This window comes from Thamnophis elegans, chromosome 1 (assembly GCF_009769535.1).
Source record: "Thamnophis elegans isolate rThaEle1 chromosome 1, rThaEle1.pri, whole genome shotgun sequence".
Lineage (NCBI taxonomy): Eukaryota > Metazoa > Chordata > Lepidosauria > Squamata > Colubridae > Thamnophis > Thamnophis elegans.
In genome coordinates this window covers 109,911,629-109,928,923 of record NC_045541.1, presented here as the reverse complement: position 1 = coordinate 109,928,923, position 17,295 = coordinate 109,911,629, and the positions used below count along the sequence as shown (strand labels likewise).

The 17,295-nt window shown below is 37.6% G+C and overlaps 1 protein-coding gene across 1 annotated transcript in view; it reads left to right on the top strand.

The window, feature by feature from the left end:
- The window catches only part of MYBPC3 (myosin binding protein C3), a 79,433-nt gene that overhangs the window by 35,012 nt on the left and 27,126 nt on the right, over positions 1 to 17,295 (top strand). The window contains exons 13-21 of the mRNA XM_032213093.1: positions 2,426 to 2,558; positions 3,085 to 3,087; positions 6,207 to 6,331; positions 9,457 to 9,562; positions 10,215 to 10,381; positions 12,837 to 13,002; positions 13,958 to 14,064; positions 16,337 to 16,366; positions 16,624 to 16,760. Of these exons, the coding sequence (XP_032068984.1) occupies positions 2,426 to 2,558; positions 3,085 to 3,087; positions 6,207 to 6,331; positions 9,457 to 9,562; positions 10,215 to 10,381; positions 12,837 to 13,002; positions 13,958 to 14,064; positions 16,337 to 16,366; positions 16,624 to 16,760 (974 nt within the window). The remainder of the gene's footprint in view (positions 1 to 2,425; positions 2,559 to 3,084; positions 3,088 to 6,206; positions 6,332 to 9,456; positions 9,563 to 10,214; positions 10,382 to 12,836; positions 13,003 to 13,957; positions 14,065 to 16,336; positions 16,367 to 16,623; positions 16,761 to 17,295) is intronic.

The window sequence follows — 17,295 nt, the reverse complement described above, 5'->3', positions numbered from 1 at the left end:
AAGAAATCTGGAGTTAAATGGAGCAAAAGGTGGATTTGGATTGGCAGACAAAGCTATTTTGGTAGTATTCTTTGTATAAATGTTATAAATCTGATAATGTTTAAAACCAAAGCTATCATTGGAATATGTATTTTACAGAATAAAGTAGAATTGCCAAAATGTTTAGAGATTGTTGCTTGTTTGGCTAAATTTATAGCTATGTTTTATATTTTTCTGACAAGTTCAACTATGTTGTTGAATTTCAGCAGTTAGATTATCTGTGAGAGGACATTTGCAGTGCTTAAGGCTTTGTTAAATAGGTTGTCCCTGCTGAGATATTATGTTGGCAAAATGTTTACTTCTTCTATTCATGCAAAAACTAGAAGCTTGGGAACAATATTGCTTCAAAATTGTTTACTAGGATCATATGCTTTTAAAGGTATGACAACTGAAGACAAGAATGATTCTTACACTGAAAAAGAAATGTTAGCTATTCTGTCTGATTGCACAAGGTTTCATCAGTTTATTTATCAAAAGATCGCGAAGGCAGAAGAAGACAGATTGTAACCTTTGAAGCATCTATATATCTATCAAATTTTAGGATTGGAAGATGGCTGTTAATCTTACAAAACTACCAAATTGCAGACTGCTTATAGACCATAAAAGCAATTAATAATCATTAACATTTAATCGTGGGGAAGGGTCTGATGATCCTGGAGAAACTGAACTAGCATGAATTTTATCTGCCAATCTGTTTATAATTCTAAACTGAGAAGCATTAAGGTAGATGCCAGCCCCTATTACAAAGTTCAGCAGTCAATCTTGGTGTTCTAGAGACTTCAGCCCTTATCCTGGAATAGGCTTATTATTTGGCTTAATCGCAACTCAGCTAAATCAAACTTTTTATTGCAAATTGGGATGAAGCTGTATATATATCCTTTTCAGTGCAAAGTCAAAGTTTCCATATTGTATATAATAATACCCCGATTTTTGAATTTCAGATAATTATACTGGGCATGGAATTAGCTGCCCCCATTGCCAGCCCCTATCTTGCCCCTACAATCTTGGCTTCGTTGAAGGGTGCTGTCTTGAGTCCATATTTGATTGCCTGTCTGCAATTCCCTGCTCATCATCTCTGGAAAGTTCCTGTGTGAATGAAGGCAAATATACTCTGTTTCCCTGAAAATAAGACCTCCCCAGATAATAAGCCAATCGAGCTTTTGAGTGCATGCTCTAAAATAAACCCTTCTCCCAAAATAAGCCCTCCCTAAAAATATTGCAACACAGCAGCAGCCATGAGGTGATCATGCTCGCCGCCTCCTGCACCTCAAAAATAATAAGACCTCCCCCCAAATAAGTGCTTATTTAGGGGAGTCAAAAGAAAATAAGACTTTGACTTATATTCGGGGAAACATGGTAGGTGTCTCAGGATAATGTTGTAGGACTCAATCTGAATTCATCAATAGGACTAGAGGTTTGCTCTTCCAAGGGTTTGGACTCATGCTGGAGCCCATCCTCAAGGAATTTCTCAATCTCAATTCTCAATGGAGGCATTCTGGAGATTGAGAAGTTCCTTGACGCATGAGCCCAAAAGCTTGGAAGGACAAACCTCTGATCCCAATGACCAACTCAGATTGGATTCTTCCTGTCCCTTTATCTACCCTTCTTCTGTCACAATCAAGTTGAATAATTTTTTAAAAAAATCAGAATCAGTCATAAGAATGTCATAAGAATCACTTTTATTTAAGATTTATCTTTCTTTGCCTTATGTAGGCAAAATGAGATGTTGAACCTGTTGATCAGAAGGTAGGAGTTTGAAGGTTCAAATCCCTAGTGCCGCATAATGGAGTGAGCTCCCGTTACTTGTCCCAGCTTGTGCCAACCTAGCAGTTTGAAAGCATGTAAAAATACAAGTAGAAAAATAGGGATCACCTTTGGTGGGAAGATAACAGTGTTCCGTGCATGTTCGGTGTTTAGTCCTGCAGGCCACATGACCACTGAGATGTCTTCGGACAGCGCTGGCTCTTCGGCTTTGAAACAGAGATGAGCACCGTCCCCTAGACTCAGGAATGACTAGCACATATGTGCAAGGGGAACTTTTACCTTTACCTTAATATCTAAAATGCATTGCATGAAAATATTTTAAATGCAGACTTAAATGCAGGAGGATGAAAGGGATTTCTTGGGATTTCTTGTCATTCTTAAGCAATTCCAGATGACACTTTTGTTGTGGGATTTTCCTTCTAGGCATATAATTTTAGCCTGCCTCTTTTTCCCCACCTACATTTCTACTTTTTTTCCTATCACAAAAACATCTACTCGGGTTTAAAAAAAAGCAGAATGGCTTTTGATTAATAGAGCCAGGAGGTCTCCATTTGGCAGCATCTGAGTTATAGGATGTATCCAAATAACATGAATCTTAATTATAAACCCATTTTGTCAACAGCATTTCTGAAGAGGTTGGATCCAGCATATCAAGTTGACAAAGGACAGAAAATCAAATTAGCAGTGGAACTTGCTAACCCAGATGAGGAAGTAAAATGGCTCAAGAATGGACAAGAGATCCAAGTGAGTGGCAGGTAATCAAGAGAACAAAATGAAAGCATTTGGATTAGTATTATACAGCAATATAAAATGTTATATGGATATAATGTGGAATGTAGGAAATCTAGTCATCACCAACACTGGGAAAGAAGGAAATTTCATCAGAATGGAGAGGGAGAAAAAATTGCAACCAGAAGCATCTATGGGTGGGTGGGGATAAGAAAAATGTCAAGTTTGTGATTGCAACTATATAATAACCCCATTTTTATGTGCAACTCACATAAATAAAGACTGGGATTTAATTGCACAGTAGTGACCATGATCTTGAATCTTTTGATACCTCTACCCACTCACTCCAGAAGCCTCCAATATCAACAAAAGCTATAAGCAGTTGAGAGGATGAGGTGGGATTAATGCTTACTATATTATAAGACAAATAAACTAAATCTAAATCTAAATCTAATCTAAGACTGCTAATTCATGTAGTTTTTCACACCTGGTTTTTCTCTTTCTTCTACTCATCTCTGCCGTGAATGAATCCCATCCATCGTTTGTTCTTAGCAAGTAAGTCCTCATATTGCACTTCTTGTTTTTTCTACTTTCCTTCATCTACAAGATAGCAAAGGATATAATTTTGCTGATTCCCCCCCCCCCAGTTATTAGATAGAAGGGCTGAAATTACAAATGAGTCAATCTAGTTTTGAGGTCTTCTAATACAAGTCTGACTAGTCCTAAGTGAGTATCATTAAACTAATGATAACATACTGCATGATCACTTGGCCATAAATAAGCTATCTAACATAAAACCATGGTAATTACCTCTGCCTTATTAAGCAATTTATGAAGATATTAGTAGGTTTTTTTTGTAACATGAATAACTGCTATATGTTTAATTGTTTTCATGCACATCCCAAGGAATAGATGTCCCTTAGTAGTTTTTTCCACGTTATTTTGTTATCTAGATCAGGATGAGGATATGTATAATTCATACCCATTATGCAATTCTTTTTGGGTGAGCAGCATTATGCAAAGCACAGAAATGGGGAAACATATAAGGTAATAAGCCAATTGTTATCAGCAGGAAGGCACAGGACCATCCGAATATTGTTAGATAAGATTTATTAAAGAGAGAAACCTAAAGAAAGAAGCAGCTCCCTGCAACAAGCAAGGATCTATAAGAAAATCTGCTGAGTTATTTCACACTGAACCCCATGAAAGAAAGCATATCGATATACAGCAAGGGAATTAAGGCACGAAATAAGAGAAAGAGAAGGAAATACAGCTAAATGTAATAGGTTCCCCCACCCATATGTGCTAATCGTCCCCAACTTTAGGGGATGGTGCTCATCTCCATTTCTAAGCCGAAGAGCCAGTGCTGTCCAAAGACATCTCCATGGTCATGTGGCCAGCCTGGTTAAATGCCAAAGGCGCACAGAGCACTGTTACCTTCCCACCAAAGTGGTCCCTATTTTTCTACTTGCATTTTTTATGTGCTTTCAAATTGCTAGGTTGGCAGAAGCTAAATGTAGTTTATCCCAACTCACTCTTTACCAATCCATACATTTGCCCTTGAAAACAGTATTTGTTATCACAGTGCCCATGCCCCATGTCATACGTTTACCTTCTCTCTCCTCTCTTTTTTTGAGGATCCCATTAATTTCATCTGACTTTCTCACTTTTCCCCTTTCTCTCAATCCATTCACTTCATGCATTTGTTTTATGCCTTTTCTTGAGTCAGTCTCTCAATCCACCACAATTTATTTCTTTAATATTGAACATTCTTGCAGTAAAATTCACATTCATTTGACACTATTGATTCTTCAACCTAGCGCTTCTTGTTTTGCCGCATATATCTTAGGTATATTTCCCCTGCAGTCAGTTTACTTCTATGATGTTCCTCAGAATGCAGGCGGTTATTGCCATATAAACAAGTTTCCCCTTCTTTTGATAAACATACATTACTATATACGTTACCTCCCATTTTTGTATAGTATTCACAATATTGTCTTAAAATGTCTTCATCTGTCTTCCCTTCTTTGATAAACATTTTACCAGGGGACCTAAATCCATCTCTTTGCTTCAATTTTTCATCATTAAGTATTTGTTCACACAGTTTCTGCAGTCAAACACAACTTTATTGCTCATTATACATTAATTTTCACCTCCATGTTTCTCACCACATTATGCAATCTAACATTCCTTGCAAATCATTTGGATTGCGAGCCAGCAACATTGCAGCACCTTCATTCTGTATACATACTGTAACTATGCATAGCTTCCTATCCATAGTAATACACCTCTAATTTCATGATAAGCATTTGCTACATTTTTCTTCATGAATACGTTTTTTAAAAATCTAGTGGTTTATCACAAATCCTCATTCTGATGCTTACAGCTAAGCCATCTGCCAAAGAGTGCTTTTATTGTCATATGCACTTTAGTATTATTTGCATATATATGCCATTCTCACTGCATTCAGCAATCAACCATCAAGTCCATGTTCGCACAAAATATTCCATCATTCAAGCTATTGTTTTATGTCTGCTTTCTTTAAATTACAATGTTTTATTTCCCACATTCATACAGATCTTGTTTGTTTTTAACTATGTGTGAAGTTGCAATATTGTCTTTCACTTTGTGTTAAGAAACAACAATTTTCTTCCAATTATTAGGAACAGATAAATCTTTACACACGCTAAACAAATCACACTATTACTCTATATGTAAACCATATCCATATTTTAATTTCCATATTTTACCATCCATGCTTGTGGCTTTATAAATTTTATTTAAAAAATTATAATTTTTCAAGGTTCTGACAGCAAGTATTACTTTCTTTTCATCATTTTTTTCTTGAACATTAACATTTATAGCATTCACTTGAATTCTGTTTGTTTGTTTATTATTTCTATGTTTATAAAATGTATAGGCCACCCAACTTACTCAAGGTATAAGATCTATCACTACTATTCCTATACAAATCTCAAAAACACTCCTCCTAAGCATTCCTTCACTTCAATTTCATCCCAAATTATTTCAACACTTGTATTCATTTTATTATTATTAATTAACCACTCCACTCTGGTGGAGGCTTCTTATTTAATGATTTTTCACATACTTCCATTTTTTCCCCATCAATATCGCTGCATTTTCTTTCGCTTTTAAAAATGTAACTGTTCCTTGTTCTTTTGTTACTACAATCTTTGCAATTATCTTTTATCCTTTTTCTCTATGCACTGTATAGAATATGTGGATGTGAGCATAGCTGATCAAAAATACCTAGGAATCTAGGTATTCTGTGTTAGGGTTTTTTTAAAATTCTATTTCCATTTTTTAAACATAATTTTTATTGTGGAATTTTAAAAGATAAAAACTAATAAGAACTGTGGGGGAAAAGTAAGAAAAAAAAAGAAATAGAATGTACCTTCCAATTTTCTTTACAGCAATAAGCAATAACAAATACAAAATTATCTCTTACTCTATGATTGCAAAAAAAACCCTATTTTTTCCTAATCATCAAAACTGTAAATCATAACTTTATTTTTTTTTTTGTTCTATTACCCACAAAGATTTTAGAGGAGGTTGCTAGTCAGCAATAAATATAAATATTGTCTTTTCTATAATCAAGGAAGTCAGCTTAGCCATCTCTGCAAATTCCATCATCTTCATTTGCATTTCTCTAGATATATTTTTGAATCTCTGGGAAATAAAAGGATCTTGACCATAAACCACTGCTCATTGGCTGATGATGCAGCATATCAATGCGTGATTGGGGAAGAGAAGACTTTCACAGAACTGTTTGTAAGAGGTGAATGATTTATTATTGTTGTTGGGTTGGTCTATGAGATACACAGACCAAGACCTAGATTATAATTCAAAGATTTCGAACAACTTCCTGTAATCCTACATTTCATGTTGCTGCAATTTTGCCAACTCAATGTTATTTTTGGCAACAATTTAATGTATGTGTATGTGTGTAAGGCATCTTCTCTTTTTTCTCCATTATTTCCTGAACTTGAGAAAATTTATGCATGTCTATAGTTACCATACTTTTACCTACTAGAAGGCATTATAAATATTTCTGCTTCTCTAATGAATATTAATTACCCATGAGATTGTCAAATATTTGAATTCCCTGCAGAAGCTAATAGGTTATTGTGAACGTGAAAGTCTTCTGCATGCTCATTTGGTACTTAGCCAGATTGAATGAAATGGCATTTGCTTCCAACTATATCTAAGATTGGGTTACAGAATGTTACTCTGTGTACCTTGACAAAAAGATAAAATGCAAAGGGAACATGTGAGATTTTTTAAAAAATAGCACAAATCAGTGTCACATTTACTGTATTTTATAATGAAAATCAATACAACTAAAATCAGTTGTGCAGATTCCATATTGCATAAGACCACAAGACCGAATGGCTGTTGTGTTTCCCTCCCAAGAATTTGGTCAATATTCCATCACTCAGGCTGGGGGTGAAAATTTACGCCCCTCAGACAGGGCTCGCAACTTGGGAGTCCTCCTGGACCCACAGCTGACTTTAGAACACCATTTGTTGGCTGTGACCAGGGGGGGCATTTGCCCAGGTTCACCTGGTGCACCAGTTGCATCCCTACCTGGACCGGGAGGCGCTCGCAACAGTCACTCATGCCCTCGTGACCTCAAGACTGGACTACTGCAATGCTCTCCACATGGGGCAGCCCTTGAAGAGTATTCGGAGACTTCAACTCGTCCAGAATGCAGCCGCGCGAGCGATTGTGGGTGCACCTCGGTACACCCACATTACACCTATCCTCCGCGAGCTGCACTGGCTACCGATCAGTCTCCAGATACGCTTCAAAGTGCTAGTCGTACCTTATAAAGCCCTTCATGGTATTGGATCTGGGTACTTGAGAGACCATGTGCTGCCAATTACCTCCCAAAGACCCATTAGATCACACAGGGTTGGCCTCCTCCGGGTTCCGTCTACCAGTCAATGCCACCTGGCTACTACCCGGGGGAGGGCCTTCTCTGTGGCAGCTCTGGCCCTCTGGAACGAACTCCCCGCAGGGATTCGGACCCTCACCTTTCTCCAGGCCTTCCGAAAAGCCGTCAAAACCTGGCTTTGCCGGCAGGCCTGGGGTTGATGAGTTCCCCTCCCCTCTCGACTTGTGTGGTTGTGTGATTCTTGCTGATTTTAATTATTTGTATTCTGTTCTATGTTCCCCTTTTCCCCTTTTGAGTTGTTCGCCGCCCTGAGTCCCTCCCGGAGAAGGGCGGCATACAAATAATAAAATTCAATTCAATTCAATTCAATTCATTCCTGTATTACTTGGGTTAGAGAATATTAGAATTGAATTAGAATTAAAATACGAGACAATTTTAGATATCTTCTTTTAAAATATGTTTAAAAGATAATGATTTACATTCAAGGTTAGGGCGTCCATTTAAAGGAGGATAAAGAAGCATGGTAATTCTAAAAACATACAGTTGGCGTTTAGATGTGTTAGTGTTGACTATTATGGGCAGATGGTTTTGGTTTACAACTAAAAATTAAACAGCAATATGATTCAAACCATCAATTCTAAATCTTTCTTCCATTTTTTTCACTTATGTCCTTTCATCTTCTCAGCCAAAGAAGCAGCTTTCAGTTCTTTCTGAAACAAACTTGATAATTATAGGGCTGGAGAAAAGGAAGAGAAGTAATGGAGAGTCAAAAAAGGTGGCATATACCTTTTACAAAAGTGATCATATTTACTTTGAAAACAGGGAAGTGGGAATAAGGTAGTATAAGATGAGTTTTTACCTGTTTCACAGGAATGTGACCTAGCTCAACCTTTCCAACATACAAAACCCATATAGAGGTTGAATTTAATTGAAGGTGACTTGAGTTGCAGCTGAAGACTGTTTGAGTGGGCCACATCTGAAGTAATTGCTGGTGAGCTCTGTAGTATGAAAGAATGTGGTCTTGACCTTGTAAATGGGTAAGGAATAACTGAATTGTTAAAGGAAGAATTTCAGAAAAGATGAGAATTTCAAAATAATCTTACCTTGATTTTGTTTAGTGTAAAAATGTAGAGGGAGAAACCTTGACAAAAACTTTCAAGATAGATGTCAGCCTTTCAAGGTAAAGGAGATCATGAAACAGAAAAAGCATAGATTCCAGAAATGCTTTTTAAGTTGCCATGCAGGTTAGCAGTATCTTGAAAGCCTGTCAGAATTTCTTTGTTTCCTATTATACCAAACAAAATTGAGGCAGTGCTGAGTTGAGTTTCATTTGGACAGTAATGCTATCCAAAACTTCTCCCCTAACCTTTTGCTCATTCCTTTCCTCTTCCTAAGGCCAGGTCTCCATTCCTTCACATTATTTTGAGCAATGCTGAGTTTGACTGCCATTTTTAATTATTGTATTACCTTATGGTTATTTTATGAATTTTGTGGAGAATTAAAACAGCAAGATGCAACTGTTTGATACTATTGAAGGTATTAGGAAAAAGTTAAAGGGAGACCAGAGGGGCGTGATTCGGGCATGCTTGATGCATGCGGAAAAGGAAAAAACAAGATGGCGGAGCCTACAATGGTGCTGACAGAACCGGTTCGGATGCATGAGTGGGCGAGTTACTACCTACTCAGCTGAACCGGTTTGAACTGGTAGGAACCCACCTCTGGTAGTGAGGAGGTGGATCCCACAGGGAATGGGTGCATTCCAGAAGAATAAGAAACAACTCAATCCAAATATTTTGTGTGAGAGGAAGATGTCAAAGCAGCCCCTCCCTAATAGTTCTGGGAGTATATGAGAGATGCAGATAGTAGAGTGCTCATTCTGGCAAGATTCTGTCTATAAGTGTAGAAACAATAAAGAACTCGGCTTGGAAGAATTACCACAAATCTATCTTAATTTTTAGGCCTGTCATATTCTCCATTCTGAAATCAAATTCTCACTTCATTTATAGAGCCTCCCATCCTGATTACTCATTCTCTGGAAGACCAAGTGGTCACAGTTGGGGAAAGAGTGGAGTTTGAAGCTGAAGTGTCTGAAGATGGGGCTACTGTGAAATGGTAAAGTAAAGGGGATGGAGGGAAAACCTTCACTGTTGAGGGGAAGGTATACCCTAAACTGGCCAAAGAGCTTTATTTTAAAAAAATTAATATTTCTTCTAATTGAGCTCAACTTTTGGTGATTTTAGGGACATGCTTATTTGGTCTTCTAGGCAGCAACATAAAAGCAGCTTCATATTGCTTTCTTCTAGAATTTTATTCTGGCTTCCTAGTCAAGACTACTGCTCTGGTATTACCCAGTGGTCTCATATTAAATACCCAACTAATCCCAACTACTTAGCTTTTAGAACTTAAACAAGGTTTTTAAAAACAGAGGAATCATGTTTCCGAATACCAGGGATAAAAACCTATGGGTAATCACCATCTGTTTTATATGGCTGGAAAAGTGAGCTGAAGTCTTAAGGCTCCAGGGAAAGGAGAGGGCCTTAGGTGACTTCTGCAGAAAGAACCATTTGTCGGTCTTTCTGGTGGGAAGCCAGCTCATCCCCTTGTGGCTTACCATAGGAAGTGCGTGAGCATGTCCTACAACAGAGCTGGTAAATTGGCAGCCAAACTACTACTCTGCAATAGCATTGTGGTCTACTGGCTAATGTAAAAGTGCCGTATTTGAAAAACAATAGCAATAAGCACAATGATACTTTGATATCCGCAGGGAAAAAGATGGTATAGAGCTTACTCGAGAAGAGGCGTTCAAATATCGGTTCAAAAAGGATGGTAAAAAGCACTACCTCATCATCAATGAGTCCACCAAGGAAGATAATGGGCATTACAAAGTCAAAACTAATGGTGGGGAGTCTGTTGCAGAATTGATTGTACAAGGTGAGAAATAAATAAGAATATGCTTTTTAAAATGTGTATAGAGATTGGCAATGGCCTTCTCTGTAACAGTAATAACTAGTAATAGAATAGTTAATTATGTATTGTATGTTAATCATGCATTATATGTTGATATTGATGTCACACATATTCTGATAACAGCACTGCCTTACATATCAAATTATACTAAATTCTCACACATTTCTAAATATCTCTTCCTATTTCACCTTTTCCAGAAGAGGTGGTTTTTTCTTTAGCATTATTATTATTATTATCGCAACAACAGAATTGTGTCACAGCGGCCAGTTGTTTTGCTGGATTTGGCATTGATTACTAGTCGGGCCCCACCCACGGGCCTAGGACGTCGTACCGTATTTTCGTAATATGTGTGCAGGTCCAAGCAGTGCGGCTTTTTGCATTTGACTGATGGTGATTTTGTCAATTTTTAACTGTTTTAAATGTAATTCCAGTGCTTTTGGAATAGCATCCAGTGTGCCGATTACCACTTGAATTACCACTGCTGGTTTGTGCCATAGTTGTTGAATTTCGATTTTTAAGTCCTGATATTTTGCGATTTTTTCACATTCCTTCTCATCGACCCTGCTATTGCAATGTCTATGATTGTAACCTTGTTTTTCTCAACCAGTGTGATGTCTGGTGTATTATGCGCCAGTATTTTGTCCGTTTGTATGCGAAAATCCCACAAGATCTTGACCATCTGATTTTCGGTGACTTTTTCAGGCTGATGTTCCCACCAGTTTGTTGCTGTTTTAATATTATATTTTTTGCACAAATTCCAATGGATCATTTGTGCTACTGAATTGTGCCGCAATTTATAATCAGTCTGCGCAATTTTTTTACAGCAGCTGAGTATGTGATCAACAGTTTCATCAGCTTCTTTGCAAAGTCTGCATTTCGCATCATCAGAGGATTTTTCGATTTTGGCCTTAATGGCATTTGTGCGGATAGCTTGTTCTTGCGCAGCCAGGATTAGTGACTCTGTTTCTTTTTTTAATGTACCTATTGTTAACCATAACCAAGTTTGTTCACTGTCCACTTTATCTTTTATTTTTTCCAGAAATTGGCCATGCAGTACTTTGTTATGCCAACTCTCCATTCTTGATTTTATCACATGTTTTCTGTATTCTTGTTTCGTCTGTTGGGCTTTCAGTAGATTTTTGTTCTTTACTTCAATTAATAGATGTTCTTGACTTTCTTTTAAATAATCAGCCAGTACATGTTTTTCTTCTTCAACTGTTTGCTTCACTTGTAATAATCCTCTGCCACCTGATTTTCGGGGCAGGTATAATCTATCAGTATCACCACGTGGATGTAAACTGTAGTGCATTGTCATTAGTTTCCTGGTTTTTCGGTCTAAAATGTCCAAATCAGCTTGTGTCCAGTTAACTATACCAGCTGTGTATCTTATAACTGGTATTGCCCAGGTATTTATGGCCTTGATTGTATTTCCACCATTCAATTTAGATTTCAAAATTTTCCTAACTCTGTTGGTGTACTCTCGCCTGACAATAGTTTTTACTTTTCCATGCTTGATGTTATCCAACTGCAGAATGCCTAAGTATTTGTAGGCTTCATTTTCGTTGCATTTAATTAGTTGGCCAATGGCCATTTCAATTCCCTCACATGCAGTGATTTTGCCCCTTTTTATGGATACAGTGGCGCATTTTTCCATGCCAAACTGCATTGAAATATCGGTGCTGAATACTCGGACTGTGTTTGTCAATGATTGGATTTCTATTTCTGACTTTCCATAGAGTTTCAAATCATCCATATATAGTAAATGCAAATTTTTTTCAGCTTCTTTGGCTGTTTGGTAGCCTAATTTCATTTTTTTTAAAGATTACTGATAGTGGGATCATTGCGATGATGAAGAGAAGAGGTTAAAGTGAATCACCCTGGAAAATTCCTTGCTTGATATTAACCATTCCATAGATCTCATTCCCTACTGCCAACTCAGTTCTCCATTGTTTCATCGCCTTTTCAGTAAAGGATGTAATATTTTTGCTAATGCCAGTTGTTTCTAAGCATTTTATGATCCAACTATGTGGCAGTGAGTCAAATGCCTTTTTGTAATCAATCCAGATCATATTCAAGTTCGTTTTTCTGTTCTTACAATTTTCTAATATCATTTTATCAATTAGGAGCTGATCTTTTGTGCCCCTACTCCTTCTTTTGTTGCCTTTTTGCTCTACTGGCAAGATGTTGTTTGTTTCCAAATAATCCATCATGTTGTTGTTGTTCTTGTTCTTGTTCTTGTTATTATTTTTATTATTATGTTATCATATTATTATTATTGTTATTGTTATTGTTATTATTATTATTATTATTATTATTATTATTATTATTATTTTGTAAAAACAATATCTACAGTTTGGGTGTTTCCTACCTCTGAACTCTTGCAATCATGTTGATTGGGTTTCCTAATTCACAATCTCAGAAAAGAAGCTAGAGGTGTACCAAAGTATTGCAGATCTGACCGTGAAGGCACGAGACCAGGCTGTGTTCAAGTGTGAGGTGTCCGATGAGAATGTGAAGGGTATCTGGCTGAAAAATGGGAAAGAGGTCATCCCAAGCAATCGGATTAAAATCTCTCATATTGGCAGGTACATTATAACATTTTACAGTGGTTATAGAACACTGGTTTTCTTAGGATTATTTTTGTGGTGTGAGAAAACTAATTTAAAGTTCCCCATAAATATGAAAAATATATATGAAAGCTGAAAGTACTAAATGATTTTTTTTGTTTTTTAAGAAGATGCACAAGTAATTAATTAACAATTAAGTGACTTTGAAGTTTCTAATATTTATACTTTTTTCAGATATTGTGAACATTTAAATATGGTCTTTTGGATTTTCAGTATTGAAATTTAAAAATAGGAATGCTAATGTTAGATGCTGTGTTTTAAGATTTATTTTGTTTTTGCTTTATATAGTATCTTAATTTTTTTCTCTGAGTTTTGCTGTCTCCCCCCACCCCGACCCCATTATTGGGTATTTTGTATTTTTATGTGTGTCTGTTTAATTTTTAAAAATTTATGTCAGCCAAAAAATCTCCTTCAGTTATAATTATAGTTGGGTTGCTTCCGATTTTACTACCAGTTCACAACACACGTTCAACATGCGCTGCCCGTACGTGCACTGTTCAATGTAAATTGTTTTTTGTGCATACACATGTGCAGTCACTAAAAAACAAAATGGCGGCGGCCCAGCAGCAGCAAGGGAACTGGTTCGGGGGCGTGGCAAAACTACAGGTTCAGCCAAACTGAGCCTAACCAGGAGCAACCTACCTCTGGCTGGGCAGCACAAGCAAATGACAACTAATGACTTAAAAGCCAGCCATCAATATATCCCGATCAATATCTAAAAAGCCACTTACAGCAGGCACTACAAATACCACACACAGAACAGCACACAGTCTGCTAGACATAATTCCCTGAAAGCTCAGACAAAAGCTGAAAAGTCAAAATTTCTGATCCTGCTGACACAAATTGGATCCTGCAACATTATCCCAGGACATGTATATCCCGCCGTCATCCATGACAAATATTTGTTTTTCAGAATCCATAAGCTAACCATTGATGATGTTACCCCAGAAGATGAAGCTGATTATTCTTTTGTGCCTCAAGGATTTGCATACAATCTCTCAGCTCATCTGCGTTTTTTGGGTAAGTTTCATGGAATCTCTCTTCTAACACTAGGTAAGAATGTGTAGCAGGATTTGTCTGTCTGTATGTCTGTTTTTAAATGCACATTTCATAACTAAGCTATGATTAGATCTGGTTGCTGAATATAGCTTATTTTATTATATTAAAGCTGCAACACCACCATTTGCAAAAAATAAAAAAAAGCAGAGTGGTAAGACATAATACCATATATTGTATTGTTTCAGTGTAACTTACCATATTTTTCGGATGCACATTAGTTTTGGGGGAGGAAAATGGGAAAAGAAAATTCTGCATCCATCGGTATTCATCTGACTAGTGTCCTTAGCAAATAACCTGGTCAGATTTAGCACATTATCACAGCCTGATTCAGCACAAGTAGCGATTGGTGGTAGATTGGCCTCCCAGAATACCCCCAATCAGCTGTTCCAAGAGGTGAACGTTAACAACTGGTTCACTGATTGTTAGCACATGTGCATGCTCCCTTCAATCGCACACACTTCTTTGGGGCTGAAACGCAGCTTCAAACATGCAGCTGATCTACTCATGCAGCTCTGGTGAATACAGCAGGCATGGCATGGAACAGTCAGACCAGGCAGCAGCTGTTCCAGGCTGGCTTTTTGGCCTCTGTGTGTCGCATTTTGGGGGCGGTTCTAGGCAGTGGGGATCGGCAGCTGCGGTGATTCCTGCTAGAACCTCCCAAAAATGCAATGCACAGAGCAAAACCACAATGCGCGGAGGCAGCAATTGGCGGCAATGTGCTCTGGCGATCCCCGCAGTCTTTAATAGGTCTGAAACGGAGCATTCGGAGGCTGAAAGCGCCAGGCAAAGAGGCCAAAGGTGCAAGGCACAGAGGCCAAAAATGTGAGGCTTGGAGGCAGTGTTGGTCTGTGACAATCTCTTCAGCCTGGAACAGGTCTAAAACACAATGCACCGAGGAAAAATATGGTCGAAGGGTGCGGCCTGGCAGGTGGATGGGGCTACATTTGGTGTATAAGACGCACCCAAATTTTCACCCTCTGTTAAGTGGGGAAGTGTGTCTTAAAGTCCTCCAAAATATGGTAACTCTGGAAAATTAGTCCACAAACTGTTTAGCTGGCCTTTTTCAACAGAATAGTTTCCATTTGGGAGAGTTTTGTTAGAAGAAATGAGGCAAGGAAAGAGAATGGCTTTCTTTTTTTAGCTGTTGCTCCCCCTTCCCCACTCAGTCATATCCCAAGCTTCTCTGGAAGACTGTTCCGGGGAGGAAGTATAAAGATGAAAGGCCACAGAAGAAAGAGTGAATCAAGGAAAAATGTTGCCATGTTCCTTTCTTGGGTGGGAGGTTTCCTACAGATCTATTAAGCCAAAAGGATGAAAGCTATAGTTAGCAACAGTAGAAATACAATTACTGGGTAAGGGGATATATAAAATTGGGTATTTTATAAATCTATGCATGTATATTATAAATACATCAGAAACAGACCTGAAAGTGAGATCAGAGAATAAAGTCAGAAGATATGAAAACCAACCAGGAAATCATAAAGGAAATCTTTGACCAACCCCTGCAGGCAGAATATGCTAATAATATTTTACACTGTTTTTGAAAAAACAAATGTATGACCATGATGGTCCAGAAATATCAAGTAGTGCAACATAGTTTAGAAGAATAATGATAAAACCTCTTTCATCAGTGCTTCAATGGAAGGATTCACAAGTTCAATGTCACTGCTTTGTGTGATTTTTTTTCTTCGCCCATCTATGGATGTTTGTAGTTGTTTGAAATCTGTTAAACCTTAGAAAACATGAAACCAGAAACATTTCATCAAATATTATTTCATGCTGCCATTGACAAAGCAGCCATAGTGATTTTCAGGTCTTCTGCAGCCACAATGCCATATTTAGAGGAAAAATAAGGGACAGGCTGGAACTTTGGAGCATGCTAGAGGGACGTCAATTAAAAAGATAGTGGATTGGCAATGGTGAGCCATCCTTTCGGCTTCCCGTTGACAATTCACCATCTCCTCCTGATCACCAAGGCTTTGGAGTCAATGGCATTGGAGCCATTAATAGATCAAACTTAATGACAGTATTGAATCATTATTGCATTGATTTCATTACTCTGCTTTGCAATCCCCTTCTCTGTCCTCTCACAGAGTCTCCTTGGCAACTCACATTCTTTCACTATAGGTTTTTTTTAAAATAAATAAATAAATGCTTGCTTCAAGTATGAAGCTACCAAACATATTTCATCATTTTTCCTTCTCTCCCTCCCCCCACCTTTCTTTTGTTGCAGAGATTAAGATTGACTTTGTGCCTAGACAAGGTAAGGGCAACTTTTTTATTTATACTAATGTATGAAATGAGAATATTATATATATATATGTGTGTGTGTGTATACATATATACATATATACATATACACATATACACATATACACATATACACATATACACATATACACATATACACATATACACATATACACATATACACATATACACATATACACATATACACATACACACACACACACACACACACACACATATCATGAAATGATTTCTATGTTTTTGCTGCAGAACCCCCCAAAATTCATCTGGACTTCATGGGGCAAACTCCAGACACTATTATTGTGGTAGCTGGAAATAAGCTGAGACTTGATGTACCCATCTCAGGGGACCCAGTCCCTGAAGTGATTTGGCAGAAAATGAACAAGGTAATACCAGTCTAAAAATGCCAGGGTTTCATAGTTGGTTCTTTAAATGAGGGGTCCCCAGCCCCCAGTCTGTGGACCAGCATGCCAGATACTGAGCCATGCAGACAAGCGAAGCCCCATCTGCGGGATGCAAGCAGCACGTGAAACCATGCTCTCTCTGAAAAACTTCTCTCCCGGTGCCCAAAAGGTTGGGGGCCGCTGCTTTAAATCACAGTTGCCTATGTAGCTTATTACAAATTTCTTATTTGATTTTTAAAAAATTAAGGAATTCTTACCAATAAAGGAGAATATTTGTAGGTAAGGGTGGAAATGAGGGGACCTTGGTGCCCTCTTAGCTTCGTTGTTTTCTTGCAATGCACTGATGATGTTACCTAGTTTGGGTAGTGAAACATCTACAAGAAAACAACAAATCTCAGAGAGCACCAAGGGCCCCTCAAAGAAATTCTTAACTTGAAAATATAATTTTAATGTAAAATATTACAGAAATATTTTCTTTTTAGTTCTCCAAGCATATACATTATCTTAGCAATAAAAA